Source organism: Oryx dammah, unplaced genomic scaffold (assembly GCF_014754425.2).
Source record: "Oryx dammah isolate SB20612 unplaced genomic scaffold, SCBI_Odam_1.1 HiC_scaffold_16, whole genome shotgun sequence".
NCBI lineage: Eukaryota > Metazoa > Chordata > Mammalia > Artiodactyla > Bovidae > Oryx > Oryx dammah.
The window spans coordinates 9,486,115-9,505,045 of record NW_024070200.1 but is presented as its reverse complement, the minus strand read 5'-3'; the positions used below and the strand labels follow the sequence as shown (position 1 = coordinate 9,505,045).

General features: G+C 46.4%; 1 protein-coding gene, 2 long non-coding RNA genes and 1 other non-coding gene across 4 annotated transcripts; 2 read left to right on the top strand and 2 right to left on the bottom strand.

Annotated features, from left to right (window-relative positions):
• Window positions 1-6,518: 6,518 nt before the first annotated feature.
• LOC120875305 lies at window positions 6,519-8,725 on the bottom strand. The gene is made up of 2 exons (XR_005723940.1): window positions 8,505-8,725; window positions 6,519-7,289 (listed from the first exon to the last, which is right to left on the bottom strand). It is a non-coding gene; the product is annotated as an uncharacterized LOC120875305 (long non-coding RNA).
• On the bottom strand, window positions 7,598-7,872 carry LOC120875750. Its single transcript, XR_005724053.1, has one exon.
• Window positions 8,726-9,020: 295 nt separating the features above from the next.
• Window positions 9,021-18,784, top strand: GLRX5 (glutaredoxin 5). Its single transcript, XM_040257093.1, has 2 exons — window positions 9,021-9,362; window positions 18,311-18,784. Exons 1-2 carry the CDS (start codon window positions 9,065-9,067, stop codon window positions 18,487-18,489), a joined length of 477 nt encoding a protein of 158 aa, XP_040113027.1. The 5' UTR covers window positions 9,021-9,064; the 3' UTR covers window positions 18,490-18,784.
• LOC120875306 lies at window positions 10,120-15,087 on the top strand. The gene is made up of 2 exons (XR_005723941.1): window positions 10,120-10,892; window positions 12,528-15,087. It is a non-coding gene; the product is annotated as an uncharacterized LOC120875306 (long non-coding RNA).
• Window positions 18,785-18,931: the final 147 nt, after the last annotated feature.

The window sequence follows — 18,931 nt, the reverse complement described above, 5'->3', positions numbered from 1 at the left end:
CCCTGCTGTGCTGGGCCAGGCAGCCCCACCCCCTGCTGGTACTTACTGACATTCTTGCAGTAGGGCTGAGGTCCTGGGGAGTGGGCGTGTCCTACTCCACTCTGCGGCCTGCTTAGCACAAGCTCTATGGCTGAATGGTTCTCTCCCTCCTACGGCGTCTGTGGTCAGTACTGCCTCACGCAATTTGGGGATCTGAGAAACTGTCCTACGTTGTTTACAACGTCACATGTTCTCCATTCAAGAAGTATGTATTGTGCACACAGAAGGACCAGGGTGGGAAAGAGTTCCACTGGACTAGAAGCTGAAGGTCTGTTGCAGTGGGAGGGGCATAAAATTAAACTGTGATACATACAAAACCCCTGAAGGGTTTTGGTCTCCAAAAGTAGAGAAATAGGGCTGGGTGGTAGGACAGCAAAGTGGTTCTGTCCTTTGATGTCTCTAATGGTGTATCCAGCATTTGTGGAACTGCTTTATGGATGGCTGGCTAGCTGAGCTCTTAAGCCCAGCATGTAATTTCCAGTTTAGAAAAATCCAACTTTATGCCAGTATAATTCAATACCTCACCACCGAATTAAACATATTAAATAATTCTAAAGTGCTCATCCTGGACTAATATGAGATATATAACAGGAATAGAATAACACGGGGTTTTGTTTTGGCATTAATGAAGAAAGAAAGTATGCGTCTGAAATTTATTTTTTAACACAACCTACTTAGACCATGTCTTCCCTGGTGGCTTAAATGGTAAAGCATCTGCCTACAATGCAGGAGACCCGGGTTCAATCCCTGGGTTGGGAAGATCTCCTGGAGAAGGAAATGGCACCCTACTCCAGTACTCTTGCCTGGAAAATCCCATGGACGGAGGAGCCTGGTGGGCTACAGTCCACGGGGTCGCAAAGATGAGGACACGACTGAGCGACTTCACTTAGACCATGAGTCTGTATACTTCTTGCTGGCACCCTAACATACACTGCGGTTCCTTGACTTCTGAACCAAAGCGCACGGAACACTATTTTCTTGTCTGGGTGACTTGAAATTACTACACAGGGGCTCTGACGCTCAAGGAATTCCGACACGGAAGGACCACGAACCTCCGCTTGCACCCAGTGCTCCCGGAATGCAGCTGTCCAAAAAAGGGGAAAATCCCCAAATATCTGCTTCTCAGGTTTTAGAATCTCCTGTTACTCATGGGTTCTTCCTGCGTTTAGTGTTAACCTTTTAAATTTACTTCTAATCTGTTGTGGCTGTAATATTAGAAAACTAAGCAAGTATACTGTTCCCTAAAATAAGCACAAGTCTTGGAAAGGAATCAACAGCCTCTTCCCAGAATCTGGCAGCTCCCACACTCCTGTGCCCTGACAGGGACAGCACTTACTGGCTTTTGCTGCCCTGCTTCCTAAGGGAGATAGACTAGTGCCCCCTACCTGCCTTGCGGGGTAAGGCCGAGACACATTATGAAAAGCTCCAAGTTTCTCAAAGAATAGAATGATTTTGAAAGTTGTGCAGTATGGGTGAAGCCCCCGAGCTGCAGCTGCGCAGTAGGAAGAGATGAACAAGGCAACAGCTCACCCACTGGCCTGACATACAGGCTTAGAGCTACACTGAGTGCAGATCTGGATGTCTGGAGAGGGCAGGCGGCTTGGAAATATGTCACCTCCTCAGGGCTTTATTTATCTTTTTAAGTAGTTTTTATTTACTGAATTTTTGGCTCTGCTGGGTCTTTGGTGTCTCTAGTGCTTTTCTCTAGTTGTGGAGGGGGGGCTGCTCTCCAGTTGGGGTGCTCGGGCTTCTCTTTGCGGTGGCTTCTCTTGTGGGGCATGGGCTCTAGAGTGCTCAGGCTTCAGTAGTCGGTGGTGCATGGCTTTAGCTGCTCTGAGCCTTGTGGGATCTTCCCGGAGGAGGGATGGTACCCCTGTCTCCTGCACTGGCAGGCAGGTTCTTTGTCACTGAGCCACCAGGGAAGACCTCCTCAAAGTTTTAATACAAAATTCTCTTGGTGACCTCATTTTCTAAGTGCAGCCTATGCAAAATGCTCCCCCCTTCTTTACTATATTATTTTTCTACAAAGTGTAATTGGTTAATAATATAGTCTTTTTATTAAAGCTCCAAAACTCTGGCTCACGGAGATTTGTTATCAAATTAATTCTATCTCAGTAGGTTACACTTTCAAAAACTGTCAAGTTTAGAATTAGCAAGTGGCTAATTTTTCTGGCCAGAAGAGAAAAAAATATTATTTAAAATCATTATTTTTCCTGCAAAAGGAAAATAAACAGTTAATGTCATCCTGTTTCCAACCCACTCCCCTACTCTGAGAAACAAGGGTCCTTTGCTAGGAAGCTACTGGCTTCCCTGGTAGCTTGGATGGTAAAGCATCTGCCTACAATGTGGGAGACCTGGGTTCATCCCTGGGTCGGGAAGACCCCCTGGAGAAGGAAATGGCAACCCACTCCAGTATTCATGCCTGGAAAATCCCATGGACCGAGGAGCCTGGTGGGCTACAGTCCATGGGGTCGCAAAGAGTCAGACACGACTGAGCGATTTCTCTTTGCTAGGTACTCTGGTGAAGGAGGCTAGAGCTATGGATTCCCAGGAGAGCAAGATTTAATTCTGAAGCATGTAATTATCAAGGCCCAAAGGCTGAAGTATGAAGCGAAATTCTGACTCAACATCAAGAGTACTTATGGCCTTGGTAATATGTCTTAGTCATCATTCAAAGGAAAACAATAAAATTTTCTCAGTGTTCGTCTGGCTGCGAGCTCACAGATTATCAGAGGGAGACACAGACTCCTGCCAACAGATAAATCCTCCTAACGCGCGACACACAACAGCCCTGGCTCGTTGTTGTTGAAATTCTGTGGTCTAGGCACCTTTTCAGAAGTCTCTGGAACGTAGTAACAGTTTGAGTTATGGAATCTACCTGTTGGTAAAGAAAGAAACAGAACACAAAACATTAAAATGTTTCACTAAACAGCTAAGTAGAATTCAATTTAAAGGTGGGCTTTTACCACCTTTACTCAAGGCTTAGCACGCTTTATGATTAACTTTTAATTTTTAATATGACCTCATAGGAGATATCATTTGGGTTCTTTCCCTTGAAATGAAATAAGGTTCTCAATAGAAAAAAGTCCAGAAGATGTCTGATTTTAAAGACCTATGTGTAGCCAGGGAGTTCAGTCCTCACTGAGAGAGGAGCATAGGGATAAAAGGGAACAACTTTCAGAAGTGAAAAACTATGGGTTATTTTTTCACTTGGAGTTTTGCACTGAAATTGTTGTCATTTTAGTTTCAAAATGCATAAAAATCACATTTGTGTCCAATACATACTCATATCCTGGAGATAATTCAGGAATATTTAATTTTCTGTCAGACTTACTGAATTTGTTACAATTCTGAATTAAAATTTTTTTTAAATGCTTGTGAAGGTAAAACAAAACAAACTTACGAACCCGAAGTGCTTAAGTTTGTCAAAAAGATGTTACTAACAAAGAGTGAAAAGAGAATTTAGGAGCCCAAATGCCCGAGAACAATTATCCTAGGTGTAAGGCAAGTTTCAAATGAATTCTTGTACACAAAACCTGTTTGTCATGCTACACACGCACAACAATATTTTGGGGGTAAATGTCTAATGGTAGAGGAATAGAATGCAAAGAAATTCATTAAAACTCTCCAGTCCTTATATAAAGACATGACCCTTGTGGCAGAAAGTGAAGAACTAAAAAGCCTCTTGATGAAAGTGAGAGTGAAAAAGTTGGCTTATAGCTCAAACATTCAGTTTTAAGCCAGCTCTTTTACTCTGTTTCATGTTATTGTGACTAGATAAATGCTACTGACATGTAGGGCCATGTAGTAGGCCGTCTTTTCCCCTTGCACAATAGGTGTGTTTTCTTTGGGGCTAATAATGATCTTGTTGGAGGCCTGGAGTGCTGCAGTCCATGGGATCACAAAAAGTTGGACCCGACTGGACAACTGAACAAAACAACAATATATGAAATACTGATCTAACCAGTTATGAGACAACTGAATGAGAAAGTAATGGGAAGAGATATGCATCTGTGGAGGAAGTTAAATCCTCATCTTTCTTAGTGGGAGGGCAACCAACACCTGAACATTAAAAGTGAAGAAAGTAGCTAAGCACACAAGTTCTTTATACAGGGATAAGCACCAAGGAAATTGACTAAGAGATGAAAGTTATCACCTAATGAAAAAGCTTATAAAACCTACTTAGTTCTTTATATATAATCTTTAATCTATATATAATCTAGATTCGATTAAAATAAAAAGTGAACTAAAAATGAAACAATAAAAGCTCAACATTCAGAAAACTAAGATCATGGCATCTGGTCTCATCACTTCTTGGCAAACAGATGGGGAAACAGTGGAAACAGTGGCTGATTTTATTTTTGGGGTCTCCAAAATCACTGCAGATGGTGACTGCAGCCATGAAATTAAAAGATGCTTGCTACTTGGAAGGAAAGTTATGGCCAACCTAGACAGCATATTAAAAAGCAGAGACATTGCTTTGCCAACAAAGGTCCATCTAGTCAAGGCTATGGTTTTTCCAGTGGTCATGTATGGATGTGAGAGTTGGACTGTGAAGAAGGCTGAGCACCAAAGAATTGATGTTTTTGAACTGTGGTGTTGGAGAAGACTCCTGAGAGTCCCTTGGACTGCAAGGAGATCCAACCAGTCCATCCTAAAGGAGATCAGTCCTGGGTGTTCATTGAAAGGACAGATGTTGAAGCTGAAACTCCAATGCTTTGGCCACCTGATGTGAAGAGCTGACTCACTGGAGAAGACCCTGATGCTGGGAAAGATTGAAGGCGGGAGGAGAAGGGGACGACAGAGGATGAGGTGGCTGGATGGCCTCACCGACTCAATGGAGATGAGTTTGGGGGGACTGCGGGAGCTGGTGCTGGACAGGGAGGCCTGGCGTGCAGTGGTCCATGGGGCTGCAGAGCTGGACACGACGGAGCCACTGGACTGAGCTCTGCCAATGTCACAAATCTATTTCCCACAAATCAAGGAAGGGGGAGATGTGAGGGGCGGGAAGCTCCAGGGGCAATCCCAACAAGCCTGTACGAGACGCTCAGGACCGGAAGCCAGAGCCCACACTCTGCATCCCAAATCCCAGAACAGAATCGGGTTCTGCTGTGACACCCAGGCTTTCATAAAAGCTTCTGCAAGGATTCATTTTCACTTGAATCTCCCAGTTTCCTTTAGACTAAACTAAGTCAATTTACAGCATTTTCCTTCATTTTACCCAGATGGAGAGCATTACCTCTGCAGCAGAGAAGGGAGTGCCTGAACAAAGCCTCTTTTCCTGCCTCTAAGCTGAGCCCACAAGATGTGAGAAACTGCGATTAGCAAAACCAAGGCCACTCCCATGGCCAGAGAAGTATTTATAAACCCAGCTGTCTTGTCAGATAGAGGTAGTAAAGGTTGCAAAGGCATTTCTATCTTTGCCTTACGAGTGAGCAAAACTCCTCTCGGGAGGCTGCTCACTGCCACACATTTTCTCACACATTATTTTTAGGGAATCAAGTTAATTCCAGGATTGCAGTGATACTCTAAAACGACTCAAGAGCTAAGGTCATCACAGAGAAAGGTCTCGGGTTCTGGCTCAGGTCTACAGAAATCTGGGTCTCGAATGCTATTCTAGCTCAAGAATGTCTGCGGGCTCCAACCATCCTGCAACACAAGCAGCCACTTTTCTCTTAAAATGACACTTAGAGAATGCTACGGCCAGCTTGGACCTACTGGAAGTTTCTGGGTCATGTGTCCTATACAAAATAACCACACCCTGTCAGAAGGCAGCATGAACCTCAGGACTGAAGTTAGAGTATGAAAACACTGACACGCCGAGTGTTCAAATAAAGTTCCACCTTTAGGCTGGGTAATCCTTTTTGTTTAGGGCTGATATATAGGAAGAAACGATGTCAAATTTGTAAGGTTTTAACTATGGGTTCAACCAGCATTTGCTTTCGGAGTGGGTAGAAAGGAGAAATTTTACTAAATATAGTAAAACCTTATCTATAAATAACCACGGGGAAGAAAAACACTTTTAGGATGCCTGAGTCAGCATGTTTACATAGTAGACTATTTAGTTTGGGGTCAAATTACACTTTGTGACCCAAATCCCAGGATTCTCCCAAGTTTCCTGTACTTCCCACCCCCACTACCCTGTTAATGTCCCCAAGGGAGAGATCACAAAGTGATAAAGAGGGTGACGTCCGGGTTCAGAACACCCAAATGCACTTGCATACAAACGCAGATTCCTTACAACTGTTTAAGAAGTGTATTTTTGTCACTCAGGTGAGCTGCTCATAGGTTCACTATAGAGTCTCTAGTGAGAAAGTTGATAATTCAGATGCCAAGTTATATACAAGAGGCTGGTGCTTTGGAGGAAATATTTTGAACACTATTTTCTGTGATTCTTTAAATCACTGATGTTTGGTGCCAACACCTGACGAGTGGTTTTAAGTCAAAGACAGAAAGGAATATATTCAACACAAACAACATTTTATACTTTAGGTTACTTTATTAAAAACTTACATCTGGGTGTACTGCTTCAATTTCTTTGGTCTAGATCCATGATCTCTTTCCCTTCATCATCTTATCAAAGCCATCCCGCTTAGCTCTTTGAAAGGACCCCCGCTTGCTTTTCCATGTCCTTGCATTTCACGGACAGTCTCACCATATTGACTGTAACCAGCAACTCTATCATAAGTTTGTAAAACATAGGGTTCATATTCTTCCTGCTCAAGGATTATTCTTAGTCTTTAATGACAGCTATACTCTCAACTTAATAAAATGTCTGTCAATTGTACAGGCAAAGCCAATATTTACAGACCAGGCAAACAACAGGCTACTCCCCACCACCCAGTTTTACATTTCGGACCCTCACATAATCGGTTTGCAAATTCTTCTCCCTATTCCAGTGAACACAAGCAGAGAATCAGGCAGCTTATAGGAGGCAATGAACAATTTAGGTTTTCTGGAACAAACTGTCAATATTTATTTAAAAATAAAATAAAATAAACTTACTATAAGCATTGGGTTAGCCAAAAAGTTCATGCGGGTTTTCTCAGCTTACAAGAAAACTGAATGAACTTTCTGGCCAACCCAATATGAGCAAAAGTTAGGTGACCTTGCAAATGATACCGTTCCTCAAGTTATGAGCCACAGATGCTGGACTTCTGGAACCACAGTTAAACTTCCGCATCACATCACTTCCCGTATTATTTCTGTTCATGATGCCTGTTCCTCTGATTTACCTGGAATCAATGACTCTGGGGGAGAAAAAAAGGATTCTTTAAGAAGCTCATCAATCGTGGGTCCCACATTAGTAAAGTACTAAACATCAATAACATCGGAGGGGGGTTAAATATGTCACTGGGGAGCATTTCTCAGGAAAGCCTTGAGTTTAATTTTCAGCTTATGGGGCTCAAGTTTCATGCCGAATGATTATTTAGAAGATACTCTGGCTGAGAGCACATATTCTAATTTTCAGATTTTTAACCTTGAATGCAGAACGAGGTCACCTCCAGCCGCAACTTTTAAAATACTTAGGGTTAAAAAAAAAAAAAAAGGAAAGGTAATTTGTAGCAGTACTTAAGTGTCCAACAGAAACCACTTCATCTGTTAAACAATATCTGACTGCCAAAGTTTCTCTTCCTGTCGGTTGATAGACAATGGCATGGCACAGCCATCATCGCCGTGGCAACAGCACTGGGAACTATCAGAGGAAAATTGCACACGGTACTGCCGGCCCTCGAGCAGTCATGCCTCAGCTTCCTCTGGAGGATGCTTTCTCTGCAAGTCTGGGGTGCTCCAGGGTACCATCAACCCAGTGCGACGCCGAGACTACAGATCACATGGCGATTTCACGGAGCCCCGCTCTTCGGGGGTCACTCTTGTCACCAACGTGAGCACCCGTTTTACGTACTGAAGATGCAGCGGTGAATGAAGTCGGGGTCTGGGAGGGAAGGCAGACATGCACAATGAAGAATGGAGAAGGCGGTGGGCCTCGGGAGGCTTCCTTTCCCTCCCCTGTACCCCCACATTGCTTTGTGCCCGCCTCTCATCTGTCAACCTTTGGGCACAGGTCTTACTGGACGTCCCGCCCCGGCGCCGTGCCTTGCACGCAGCAGCTGCTCGGAAAACGTTCCTCGAAAGAACCAATTCCTTTCTTAAGTTTCCCATTCAACACACCTATCCTGGGGCCCAGGCCCAGGGGCTCAAGTAGGCTGGAAAAGTCAGCGAAGCCCCGACCACACAGACAGGAGCGCCTCGTGAACTTTAAAAGTCAAAAGCTATTTTAGTGAAATAATCGAGGTGCAGAGGCGAGAAAGGGTCTGGGTCTCCCACGTGGGCAGCGGGACGGCCGGAGGGCCGGGACTCAGGCCCCGCGAGCCCCGATCTCGTAACCCCGGCCCGGCCAGGCCCCCAGAGGCCCGCGCGGTCCCTGCTCCCGCCGCGGCCTCACAGAAGCTCCGGCAGCTCACCTAAGCGGACAACGCAGGACCGAGGCCAACTCCAGCCCCTCCAACGACGCAAGCTCACCACCCAGGTACCGGCCAACGGCGGTGCCGTGGCAACGCCGCGGCCGCCGTCTGCACCGGAACCGGAACCCTCGTCTGGACGTGACCCCTTCCCGGCGTTCCGCGGAGATGCGAAAACCCCGCCCAGCGCCTGACCCAGTCCTCCCACAGTATCCCAGCAGGCCCGTCTACCCTTCGGAGGGAAGTCGTCTTTCTGGTTTCGCCTCTCCTTACCGCGGAACGTCGTGACACTGATGGACATCCACTTTCTCCAATCAACTGACGAAACGTTGCCGACGGCCAATGGTAAGGGGGTGGGTAGTGGCTCGGGGCGGGACGAGCAATCTGATTGGTAGAATCAAGTAATTGCGGGCCAGCGCTATCCAATGATGGAGAGCTATTCGGAGCCGGTCCAATGAGGGCCTCCGGGGGGCGGGCCGAGTCGCCGCGGGCCGGGCCCCGGGAAGGCTCCGGCTGGCTAGCCCAGGTCGCCGGCAGTCAAGAGCTGCGGTCAACGTGCCGGGATGAGCGGCTCCCTGGGCCGGGCGGCGGCGGCGGCGGCGACGGCTCTGCTCCGCTGGGGGCGCGGCGTAGGCGGCGGCCTCCGGGGCCCGGGCGTGCGGGCGGCAGGCTCGGGCGGCAGCGGCTCGTCGGAGCACTTGGACGCGTTGGTGAAGAAGGACAAGGTGGTGGTCTTCCTCAAGGGGACGCCGGAGCAGCCCCAGTGTGGCTTCAGCAATGCCGTGGTGCAGATCCTGCGGCTGCACGGCGTCCGCGACTACGCGGCCTACAACGTGCTGGACGACCCCCAGCTCCGGCAAGGTCAGGGCCGGCTGCGGGCGGGGCTGGGGGGCGACCTTCCTTGGCCGCTCTGCGGGGTCTGCTCTCCGGGCAGGTCCGTCCGGGGGCTCGAGGGGAGGAGGTTAGGGTTCGGGTTTCCACACCGCATCAGAGCATCTAGAGTGGGGGCACGATCGAGTTGGAACTAGGTTTTGAAGATCTGGGGCTCTGGGCCAGCCTGTGCAGCGGGTTTAAGTCCTAGCGGTTCTCCGATCCTCACTCTGAGCTGCAATAGGCGTTTCGGGGCGAGTTCTCTTCGGCTGAGTCCAAGTAACATGATCAGCAGCCCGACTCCCAGCTCTGCAGGAGTGGGGAAGTAGGGCAGAGGGATACAGGAAGAGGCCCTAAGAAGTAATCACTTGGGGACAATTTGAGGGAGTGGCGTGTCCCGTGGATAAGGGGCAGGTGCTGTTGATGGTGCCGGGAGAGCCGAGGTTGCCCCTTTCTGAGGCTCGGGGATTCAGAGATTGGCCTGTCGTGCCTCAAGGCTGGGGGATGGGGGTGGTCAGGGACCGTTCTCTGTCGTCGCTTACAAGGAGGGGCTTGACTCAGCTTTTGGAGTGGACTTAGCTGACGTCTGCTGCTGTGGGAGAAAAAGACATGAAAATTTATGTTCAGATACTCAAGGATGGGGGAGATTTGTGGGAGATAGGGTATCTTAGAGAGGTTTGTGGGGAGCTGGACGAGGAATGACTCCTGAGCCCTAGCTAACTCAAGCTGGCAGCTCCAGGAGAGTCTGCAGAGTCTGTGACTTGTCACTGGCTCCGGAGGGAGGGAGGAGGGCCCTGACAGTTAATTAGCATCTTTGCTGTTGAGTCTCCTGCTTGAACCTTACCTGCGTTCTTCTGTTTCAAGTGAGTTGAGTAGGAGGACTGGAGAAGGGAATGGCACGGGCACGTATTCCAGTATTCTTGCCTGGAAAACCAGGCCTGCCCTTTGGTGGATGGGGCTGGCAGAGAAATGGAGGGACTGTCCCTGTACCCGCTGAAGCGTGGCATTCCAGTTAGACTTTTCAGTGACTGAGTTCTCCCTGAGTCTTCCTGAGGTTGTTTAGTGACAGTGTCCTAGAGACTTTTAAGGCACCAAGTTCTCTGGTAGTCTCCATGCCTTGTTCTGTATTTCGCTGTTCTGCATTTGAAGTTGTCCATCATAGTCATTCCAACATGGACGAGACAGGCTGGTGTCAGGGAAAGGCTTCAGGTTAGAATCCTGTGGCCAATCCATTCTGCAGCCTGAAGCAAGGCACAAAACTGCATTTTCCCTTTGAATAATATGAGGATAATGAAACCACGTGTGCCAAAGTTTTTGTGAGGAACAAAGAGAAAGGAAAACTTTTAGAATGTGCCCGTCATCTCACCTGGCACAGGGAAGGCACCTACTAAATGGTAGCTGTTTTATTATTAGCACTTTATGACTTTAAAAGTATTTTTCCCCATGTTATCTAATCCCTACAGAACTCTTGGTTTTGGCGGGTGGAAATGAGGAGTGAAGGCAGCTTAGCATTACCAGAAGGTATGGGATCCCAAAGAGTCGGACACAACTGAGCGACTAAAAATTTTAAAAAGTAATACTTCCATGTATTATGCCCACGATCCTTTTGCCTTCCTGGTCTCCTGGAATGCTACCAAGTGGCTGGCTTTTTTTACATACAGGGTGAGCTGCGGTCTTCATCCAGCAGCAGGGTGTCTCTGCTTATAAGATAAGATAAGAGTAACTGCAGTCTCAGCTGGGACCTTGCCTCGCCACTATGGCCCTTAGTAAAAAGTTGTGTTGTTGATATCTTGCTTAGCATAAAGTTTTGAGAGCCTCCGGTTTGTGACTTTAAGTTCTCCTGTTTAATATAACCAGTGGATGGTATAACTGAATCCCTTTGCTCTATACCTGAAACATTATGCATCACCTATACTTCAATTAAAAAAAAGTGTTTTTAAATATAACCAGAGGTAGGCCATACTGCAGTCTGGCCAGCAAACTGAAAGTAAGAGCGGGAGTGAGAATGTTTTTGCTAAGAACACTTCTGTGTTTGACTTTCAGCCTTCTGTTCTTAAGTGTTCAAACAATAGCAACAGGAATTTAACCCTTAAGTGTCTTGACTGTTGACCTTCATCAGACCATTACTTTAGTCAGTAAATGTGTTACATGTATATTGAACATAATACAAGTCTTTTGTTCCCTAGAAAAGTAAGCATTAGTGTAAGTCTTAACCTCCAGACTTAGAGCAGGCCTGTGTAAGCAGGTTTTCACAGTGAGGATTAGTTTAGCCTGGGTGAGGCTTTGAAACTTGAAGACTCCATTTATTTCCTTGCCACAGCTTTGAGTTTACCGCGAGAGACTGACAGGCTGTCTGATGCTTGCTTTTGCCAACCAAGGATATGTCTGTGCGCCTTTCCCAGACCCAAGGTCACTTCCAGTAACAGGAGAGTTCAGTTCAGTTCAGTCGCTCAGTCATGTCTGACTCTGCGACCCATGGACTGCAGCACGCCAGGCTTCCCTGTCTATCACCAACTCCCAGAGCTTGCTCAAACTCATATCCTTCGAGTTGGTGATGCCATCCAACCATCTCATCCTCTGTTGTCCCCTTCTCCTCCTGCCTTCAATCTTCCCCTAAAGGGCAGACAGAATGAAAACCACAACAGAAGAGGGACTCCTGCAAAACTGGCCTTTCCTGCTTTCTTGGGCCAGAGGAGGCTGAGCTTTACAAAGAGCCCAAGCTGGAGGAAGACCCTCAGACACTGTCTCCTAGTTCTGGACGCTGGGTCCGTGGAGTGTGGTGCCCAGAGGTGTCAGGCTGAGACCTGAGACCCAGGGAACCAGGGCGACTGTGAGGCAGCTTTGCACTTTGTCCTTCCTCAGGTTTTTTTTTTTTTTCCTTTTTAAAAACCTGGAGCACACATCGAAGACAACCACAGTGGGACCCAAAGGGATAGGGACCCATCTCCCACCCCTGGTCTTATCAAAGACTAATCTTTACTTTTGGTTGAAAAGAAACATGTGCTCATGGGAGAAACTTGGAAAGCAATGATGAAAACCTAAAGCAAATGAAAATCCACTGTAATTCTGGTGGAAACCATAAACCATTATTATTAACATTTGGATCTACCTTCTAACAGTTTTATTTTTGTTTTGTTTTGTTTTTTTTTTCAGTAGAGTTGAGATCACACATGTCTATATGTAGCGTTCTGCCCTCCTGAGAGCAGGGAACGTGTCTTTTGTGACTCCCGGAGCACTGTGTGTTGCTTACGCAAAGCGAACTGTCAGTGAGTGTCTCAATGAAAACTGCTTCTTTTCTTTATCATTTTATCATAAACTTGTAAAAACATTACGGACATTGGAATTTCTGCCTATTCAGATTACTCTTACATTCTTCATGTAAAGAGCAGTGTCTGTTGAATGAATAACCATCATCCTTTGTTGAATGGTTCTTAAGCATTTGAAAATACGCTCAGCCTCACCAGTGTCCAGGACTTTAAGGATAGTAAAGCTATGATGTTAGCAAGAAGTCAGATCAGGAGTGTGCGTACGTGTCTATGGAGGGCGGGTTGTATGCTGCAGACAGGGAGATAACGTGTGCCCACCCTCTGGAGGAGAAACTCTCAGTACCTGGGCAGGTTGAAGGTGAACCGACCTGAAGACCCATCTGTTTCACTCTCGGGTATGTAGTCTACAGCAGGGATCGACAAGCTTCCTTTATGAAGAGCCAGAGTGTAAGTGGTCTCTGTTGGCACCTGTTCAGCTCTGCCGTTACAGGGTACTGCAGTCAGGGACGACGCCTAGATGAAGGAGAGAGGCGGAGTTCCAATAAAACTTTACTTATAAAAACAAGGAATCGGAGCGGACTTGGCCTGAAGGCTGTGGTTTGCCTCCCCTTGGGCTGGAGAGACCGTCCCCTGCCTGTGACCTCGGAGACTCCTTTAAGGATGTGCAACTTCTTCGTAGTAATGAAAAATGGGCAAGAAAGGATCTTGGTCTCTTAGCAGCAGACTGAAGAAAGCAACTGTGTCATGTGGTGGGAAACTAAGCTATGGTTAAAAAATTAATTAGATCTAGGTGAATTTAATCTGACTGAATCTCAGAAAAGACAATGTCTAGCCCAAGAGGTGGCTCAGTGGTAAAGAATCCACCTGCCAATGCAGGAGACTCAGGGTCAGTCCCTGGGTTGGGAAGATCCCCTGGAGAAGGAAATGGCAACCTGCACCAGTATTCTTGCCTGGGAAATCTCATGGACAGAGGAGCCTGGCAGGCTACGGTCCATGGGGTCGAAAAAGAGTCAGACCTGACTTAGTGACTAAACAACAACCAGTTGCAAAAAGGTAATTGCGACTTAATGCCCTGTGTGTATATAAATGTTCAGAACGTGAAGCAGTTCTGTGGATTGCAGATCTGTGTGTCATGCAGGTGGGGCTCACAGGCGGGCAGGAGTAACCGATGCCAGCCTCCGGCCAGAGGCCACCTCTGGTGGTCAAGAACCTGGCCTTTGGACTCCCAGGCACCGGGACGCAAGTTCTGGCTCCACCATATGCTAGCTCTGTGACACTAGTTAAGTTATTTAACCTCAGAGCCCTTATTGCTTCATCTGTAGACTAAGGATAGTTATGCATGCCTCTGTAAAGGTGGAATGAGATTAGATGGGTGGCCAGTGTGAGAGTATGGCGCTCAGGAACCCGGAGCTCAGGACATGGTGTTTTTATTGCCGCGTGGCTTGCTTCATTGGTGTTTCCCCCGCATTCTTTGCTCTGTCTTCCCCGCTGCGTATATGTCAGAAGAGCATCACTGCGAGGGGGGTGGACGATCCTGACGTGGAGAGAGTAGCCACCGCGCGCCTGGCACTGCGGGAGCTTACTTCCTTTCACCAGTGTTAACTTACTTAATCTTCATAATAAATCTGTGAGGCAGAGTGATTCCCATCTTACAGAAAAGGAACCGGAGGCTAAGAGATGCGATTTACCTGAGGCTATATTTACAAGCCAGCTAGCCAGGCTGACCCCTGATCCAAAGCCTTGTTTCCTCTGGTGTGCCTGTTCAGTCGTGTCCGACGCTTTGTGACCCCGTGGACTGTAGCCCACCGGATGCCTCTGTCCGTGGAATCTCCCAGGCAGGAACGCTGGAGCGGGTCGCCAGCCCCTCCCCCAGGTTCCTCCTTGGCCCTGTGGTTTAGTTTTCTTCTCTTGAAGCTCTGCTATTTTTGATGCTTTGAGCTCACATTATCTCAAGCAGTCCTACCTGCTTAAGTACTTAAGTACTCCTGAGTTAGGGAATATGGAGAACTGCGTAACTCCAGAGGAGGTGATGTGACCTCTCCAAGGCGTGGAGCCCCCTAGTCGGCAGAGCTGGAATTGACCTGCATCAGACTCTGAAGCTCGCGTCCTGAAAATCTACCAGGAAAAAGGAAGACTGTGGTCACGGTGCTCTTATGGTTGATTGTCCAAAGCAGGAATGATGTCCAGCGTTCTGAAATGTCAAGAATTTTAGAAGCACCTTTTGAAAGTTCTGGAAGGGAATTTTCTAGAACGTTTTCTCCCCTCTGACTTGATACTTTGGACTATTAAAATTTTTGGTGGAGCACTGGGTGTATGTAGAACTGATTTTGTAAGAGACTCCTAAGTCCCAGTCCTGGTTTTACCTGTTATGTAACTTTGCATTCAGCATTTTCTGTCACAAACAGAATCACATTTTATCATCTATAAAGTATGGTTATCATTAATATCCATTCTTGGCTATGATTTTGTAATTATTCAAGAATTGCTCTCTGAGTTATTCCAAGCAATAGATGCAAGAACTACACAAATATTCACACTTACATTGTAGTCACTGAAAATTTAAAGGGTGAGAAAAATTAGCCATACTTGATTGATTGTGACTTGATAGAATTTTAGTTTCCAATTTATGATTCAGAGTCTTTTGTTTTTGGGAATTTCTCACTTCACTTTCTAGGAAGCAATTGGGTATTTCCTTTAATATTTAAACTCGTAATCAGACTTCTTAAAACATGGAAAATGGCATCGTTTTTAGGAAAGATGTCAGAGCTTTGCTTTGACATCAGCTACCCACAACACTTGCTAATCTAAAAATGAAAGAAGCAAGTAAGTCTAATTGTGATAAACTGTCAGCACTGTCGGCACCTTGGGTACTCTCACAGTGCCATCCTGGGTTCTGAGGGGGGTTCTCCTACACTCTTGAAGTGTAAGTGATCCGGACAGTCACGGGCCATGGGGTTTGCAAGGAATCAGTCTCCCTTGCACGTGACTGTGTTGGATACTCAGAGTGGTCCAAAAGCCCACTTGTTTTGGTAGTTTTGGTGGTAAGAATGGATTCCCTTCCTTCCTTGTAGCTGGGATGCATGGTCTGCAGCAACATAATATTCAGTGAATGGGACAAGCCTGATGCTTTGGTTGAGCATGGTACAACCATAGTTGAGCATAAAAACAATTGATGAAAGCAGATCATTCTTTTACTCAACAAAGGTTTTATTTTAAAACGTCATACTTTTTAGGATTAAACATGTGGTTTTGGGTGGCCTTCACATGGCAAATTGTTTCACCTTTGGAGTGTTTCAAAAACTGTAGGCACTGGGATTTCTTTGACTGTCCAGGGATTTAAGACTACACTCCCAGTGCAGGGGACTTGGGTTTGATTCCTGGTTGGGAAACTGAGATCCTGCGTGCTGCCAGGCACGGCAAAAAAATAAAAATAAAAAATACAGGCGTTCACCAAAAGAATCAGTAGTATTTATTGCTGCTGCTGCTGCTGCTAAGTCGCATCGGTCGTGTCCGACTCTGTGCAACCCCATAGACGGCAGCCCACCAGGCTCCTCTGTCCCTGGGATTTTCCAGGCAAGAATACTGGAGTGGGATGCCGTTTCCTTCTCCAATGTATGAAAGTGAAAGATGAAAGTGAAGTCGCTCAGTCATGTCTGACTTTTAGCGACCCCATGGACTGCAGCCCACCAGGCTCCTTCGTCCATGGGATTTCCCAGGCAAGAGTACTGGAGTGGGGTGCCATTGCCTTCTCCCTATTTATTGCTATGGAGAGCTTAATGCACGTATTATTAATTGGGGGGAAAAAACCCCATAGTGTTGTGCAGATAAATGGTTTGTGTATATACATGTAAAAGATGTTTTAAGAAAGTTTAGAAGGGGTAAAAAATTCATATTAAACAATTCTTAATCCTCCCCATCATAAATTTTAAAAAGACGAATTATTGGAAACATAAGTAAATTCGGATAGTCTCTTTGTGTTTGAGAATCGAGTTTTTAAAAAAAAATCCCAAACACACAACTTACATGCTAAGTAATTATTTATGTAGTACCAAACATCAGAGCAATGAAAAACCTGAATTCTTCAGAGTATTCCAGTATGAAGACATTCTGATGGTTCGTGGAATTTGCCCTTTATTGATAATCTCCAAACCTCCAGCTGGCTTTAAAAAAAAAAACAACAAAAAAAAAAAACAGAAACCCAGAGTGGCTTTGAAGTGAACTTTTCAGAGCCTATAAGGTTGTAACCATTTCTTCATCCTTGAAGTCTGTCTGCAGAAGAAAGATAAAACTCTCCCGCAGTGACCTTCTAGCGCTGTCCTGGCAAGCAAAGTTGCTGTGTTTTTGTTTTTGTTTTTTTAGGAGTCAGTGACTTAAAAGAGAAAAACATAGGGTATCTTGGGACTGTTATTTGTAAAATAACTCATATTGGCCATCTTACTTGGTCAAATACATCTGATAATAATTGATAGGGCATCAAGCAGAAGGTTTTGTGTCGTTTGTTTACATAAAAAGCACCACTTGACCGATTCCTAAAATTTGCATAATACGATCTTTGGCTTGAAGAATCTGTTGACTTTTCATTTATTTGTGTGTTTAAAAAGATACACTTCAATCTCAGGCTCTGAGTCAAAAAGAAAGTAAAAGATGAGGACTTCAGAAAAGGGGTTTTTTGATTTTCTTCAGTGTCTTAAGATTGCAACCACATTCCTTTCATAACCATCACCCTCGTGGCCCAGCTCTGAACAGAAGCATCAGATGGTTGCCCTGTCCCAGGAGGCGCATCATCTCGGTGTGTCCTTGGAGCCACTGTCTTTGTCTCTTAGTGCGGGGAATGGGTCTCCCTCGGCCTGTGGCCCTATGCCTGGCCCAGGACACAGCCCTTAGTGAGCCCTGGGCTCTCCCTTCATTTTCCTCAGTCCCGACGAGCTCTGGGCTGAACCAGCTCAGCTGTCCCATCTGAGGGGCGGAGTAGGGCCAGAGCCATAGTCTATAGACACAGGAGACGGATTTTTGCTCGGGTAAGAGAATCATTAAAGATAAAAACCAGTGACTCAGTATCTTGCTTCACCAACCAAGACAGGCGTGAAGAACATTAGGTGAGGGCTGCCCACGTTCAGTCGTCCATTTGGAATTGAAGTTGTGGCATTTCTCTTTTTATTTTGCTGAAAACGTGGCTGGCACAAGCATGGGCAATATTACCTTGTGTATCTTGTGTAACTTGCATTAACTAATCAAGTACTCTGCCGTTATCCAGGGTCAGTCATGAGTCAGGTCATTTATGAGAGTTTTCCTTACCTGATTCTTGTAAAAACTTTGTAGGATAAAGGTAGAAACAGAGGATGAAGGCCTCTCAGTTTATAATTGGAAGAGTCAGGGTTTTTTGGGGTTTGTTTTGTTATTTATTTATTTGGCTGTGCTGGGTCTTGGTTGCAACGTGTGGCAACCCTTGAACTCTGGCCCTCTGCCTTGAGAGCTCAGAGTCTTAGCCACCAGACCATCAGGGAAGTCCCAAAGAGTCAAGGTTTAAACAGCAGTTCACTGGACTCTAAAGCTTACGCTGTCCCCAAGGATGGGGAGCAAGGGAGGGACACGGGGTGTCCTGCTCAGAGCAGGGAGACGTGTTGTCATGCAGGTTCGTCTTTGCTCATTCCAGTGACCCTTCTTTCCCTGTAGGCATTAAAGACTACTCCAACTGGCCCACCATCCCGCAAGTGTACCTGAACGGCGAGTTCGTAGGGGGCTGTGACATCCTCCTGCAGATGCACCAGAACGGGGACCTGGTGGAGGAACTGAGGAAGCTGGGGATCCACTCCGCCCTCGTAGACGAAGCGAAGGACCAGGACTCGAAGTGAGCGGAGGAGGCCCCAGGCGAGGAGCCGCCGGCGCCAGAGTCTCACCACCGGAGAAGCCTTACCCAGCCAGGTTCCCACTCTTCAGATGACTGCTTGCGCTGGCTCCTCCAGTTTGTAAGCAGCCAAGTGATTTTAGCGTGTCTGGTGTTTGGGCAAGGAAGATCCTATCGCGAACATAATTGTAACCACTGTACTGTCATACTCAATGTTGCATTACGAGATTGTTGTCAACAAAATTCCTTATGTTGTCCTTTGCTGTTTGCCTGATTCAGGAGTAAACCTGGGAGCTTTTGAATCATTGTTATTCTTCACGGGTCCTCCACAAATACATCAGTTCAGTCTGCAAAGATAATATACTACCCCCCCCCCCCCCCCCCCCCGTTTTTTGTGGCTTGTTGTGGTTAGAAAAATGGTGGACAAGGGAGAAAATAAGATAACCGGG

What these genes read in the sequence shown, in the direction of transcription:
- GLRX5 (XM_040257093.1), top strand. Translation starts at nt 9,065, where the DNA reads ATGAGCGGCTCCCTGGGCCGGGCGGCGGCGGCGGCGGCGACGGCTCTG. An exon ending in CGACCCCCAGCTCCGGCAAG is followed by an intron (nt 9,363 to 18,310) that starts GTCAGGGCCGGC and finishes CTTTCCCTGTAG; the next exon opens with GCATTAAAGACTACTCCAAC.